At 38.1% G+C, this 2,999-nt stretch overlaps 1 protein-coding gene across 1 annotated transcript; it reads left to right on the top strand.

The window, feature by feature from the left end:
• The first annotated feature begins 662 nt into the window (after positions 1 to 662).
• Positions 663 to 2,021, top strand: LOC309546106 (cbp/p300-interacting transactivator 3-like). The gene has a single exon (XM_082245630.1). It carries the CDS (start codon positions 695 to 697, stop codon positions 1,235 to 1,237), a length of 543 nt encoding a protein of 180 aa, XP_082101756.1. The 5' UTR covers positions 663 to 694; the 3' UTR covers positions 1,238 to 2,021.
• Positions 2,022 to 2,999: the final 978 nt, after the last annotated feature.

The raw sequence follows: 2,999 nt of genomic DNA, 5'->3' as shown, positions 1-2,999 counted from the left end.
TCTAGATTAGCTACTTAATACTTTACTTAATTATTTATAGTACTTGGCAGAACCCACTTTACATACTTACAATCTGTGATTGAAAGGCACGTGCAGTTATTAGAGCTGAATCCCAGGCCAATAAAAAGGTGCAAATGGATGCAGCTCTATAATCATTAATACACTATTAAATGTATTTTTGTTTAATGCAAGCAATGTAAGTACCTGGATTTAAGTTAGTATTAGCCTCTTTGTAATCCATGTACAGCAAAGCTTAGGCTTGGATAAGGAAGGACAGCTCAAGAAGCTACTGTAGTCTTTTTAAGAAGAATGCTGATTCTTCGCCTTCCTAAATACAAAAGGCACGTAAAACTCCTCCCCTATATGTACGAGGCCGCTTCAAAAAGTTTTCACACTTTTTTTTTTTTTAACTTTTTGGGGACATTTTTGATTACTTTCTATCCTGTGCAGTGTGCACACTACTAAAATATGAAAAGGGAAAAAGACATGCCAGGGGTTGAGTTCAAAATGTGTAAATAAAATGTTTTGGCTTTTGCTTTAACTGTGTCAAAGTATTTATATATATATATATATATATATATATATATATATATATATATATATATATATATATATATATATATATATATATATATATATATTTATATGTGACCCTAAATTCATGCAACTGTGCTATTTTCTCAGATTCATAGGGATGGCAGACCCGATGATGATGGCAGCCATGCACAATGGACATCCCAACTACAGGATGAACATGAATGGAATGCAGACTCCAGTTCCCCCTCATGCTATACGAAACACAATTGCAGCACCAATGATGCAGTATGGAAGTACCAATCCTGATGGAAATATGAGGACAAGAATGAATATGCACCAGCATACGTCAGCAGCAATGTACCCTGGACAAGCCCAGCCCTATATGGCAACACAGCAACTTATGGCCACTATGCAACTTCAGAAACTCAACAATCCATACCAAGGATATCCAAATATGGGAAACCCTGGACTTTTACAAAGTCAGCTCACCTACAGAATGGCACCTAGTCACCACCAGCACATGCCCATCCTAAACGTGACAGACGCAGACCTCATTGATGAAGATACGTTGACATCATTGGCTCTGGAATTGGGTCTGGACAGAATTGAAGAGCTGCCTGAGCTCTACCTTGGACACAATGAGATGGACTTTATTTTGGACTTTGTTGGCAAGCAGCAGGTCAGCACAGTAACCTGCTGATGGGACACTTCTTGAAGAAAGTTCAGATTCATTTGCACTGCATATGGTTTATATAAAATCTGGATTTGATCCCTTCCCCTGTCCTGTTTTGTCACATTGGAATTACAAAAACAGTCTCTTATAATCTGTGTTCTGACTAAGAACAGTGGGCTCACTAACAGGCATGGGACAATATTGACTATTTTCAGTGGGAATTTGCACTGCACTTGGTGATAACAAGCATTGGTTAATGTTTCAAAAAGACGAGTGCTTGTACACATTAGTGTCCCAGTTATCACAGTAAACATTCCCAGAACAGTAAAAGAATACAGCTAGTGTCAGGCCTTTTCTGAATAACATATGTCCTATTGTAAAACTTGGAAATAATGATTGTATGCTATGGATTTGTATTTGCATGTAGTCACAGGTGTATTTTGCAGATCAGAGACTTATTTGGTGTGATGATGTTATCACATTTATTGCAATGTCACTGTACTTCAAAGGCACCCTTAGAACTTAAAAGGTGAGTGGTCAATGGGGACATTCATTTTTATCAAGCTACAAATGTGGTTTAAAGCTTTGTTTCTTCTTGCACTAAACTTACTATCGAGAGCAGAAACTGTAGATTACTTTATTTTTGCAGGGGATGAATAAAATCCTTTAATATAATTTAAAGATTTTTTTATGATGCTCCTCGCAATCTAGAAGGGCTGGTCCTCTCCTTTTTTTGGAAACGATGCTTAGGGAATTCTAATTGTTTGTCATTTGCTGCCTGATTCAGTAATAAAAAAAAAATCAACTTGTCAACATGGTTCTTCCCTTTTTTTAAGAAAATTCATGCACACAGGCCACACTAACTCAACTTGACTAGACATTGTCAAAATACACAGTTTGACCAGATTTCAGATATTACAATGGTAAGTTTCTTGCATATCACAAACTGGCAGGATGTAAATAGAAAAATTCCCAAAACATCAATATAAAATTAATATGTACATTTTGGTTTTAGTGGCACAATGCACACTTATCTAAAAAAAAGGTACCCAAAATCAGATTTGATTCTCACACATTCCAACAGTTTATGGTTTAATTGGGCGATTTACCCCAGGCAGCCAGGTGGCTGACCAATATGAGGGAAGAATAAACTTGATGGGTTGTCTTCTGCCCCAAGCTTCTCCATTACTGGAAAGAGGATCGGAGGATTGTCCAAAAATTCATTGACCATGTGGTCCCAGAAGATCAAGCCTTTTTTCTCCTTCATGACTCAACTATTCCATCTAAAATTTATAAGAGATCTATATCAGTTTTTGCAAATGACACAAAATTGGGCAGGGCAATAACTACACGGCATGAAGCAGATATCCTACAGAATGACCTGGACAAAATAACGGAGTGGGCAACGACATGGCAAATGAGGTTTAATGTGGAGAAGTGTAAGGTTTTTCACTTGGGGACTAAAAACATAAAAGCACAATACACGTTAGGGGGGGAACCTTTGGGGGAATCAAAAATGGAGAAAGATCTGGGAGTCTTGGTAGAGGATAGACTAAGCAATCGCATGCAATGTCAAGCGGCAGCTGCCAAAGACGGCAGAATATTAGCATGCATAAAGAAAGGGATGTATTCCAGAGATAAAACTATAATCATACCACTTCATAAAACTCTGGTCCGACCGCATCTGGAGTATTCTGTCCAGTTCTGGTCGCCAGTCCTCAGGAGGGATGGATTGGAGCTGGAGAGAGTCCAGAGAAGGGCAACTAAACTAATTAGGGGATTGGAGGAC

This window comes from Pelophylax lessonae (genome assembly GCF_965119305.1).
Source record: "Pelophylax lessonae genome assembly, chromosome: 2".
Lineage (NCBI taxonomy): Eukaryota > Metazoa > Chordata > Amphibia > Anura > Ranidae > Pelophylax > Pelophylax lessonae.
Note: the sequence above shows the minus strand (reverse complement) of the source record. Positions and strands in the feature narration are given on the sequence as shown.

Coding starts and splice junctions, on each gene's coding strand:
- LOC309546106 (XM_082245630.1), top strand. CDS start 695: ATGGCAGACCCGATGATGATGGCAGCCATGCACAATGGACATCCCAAC.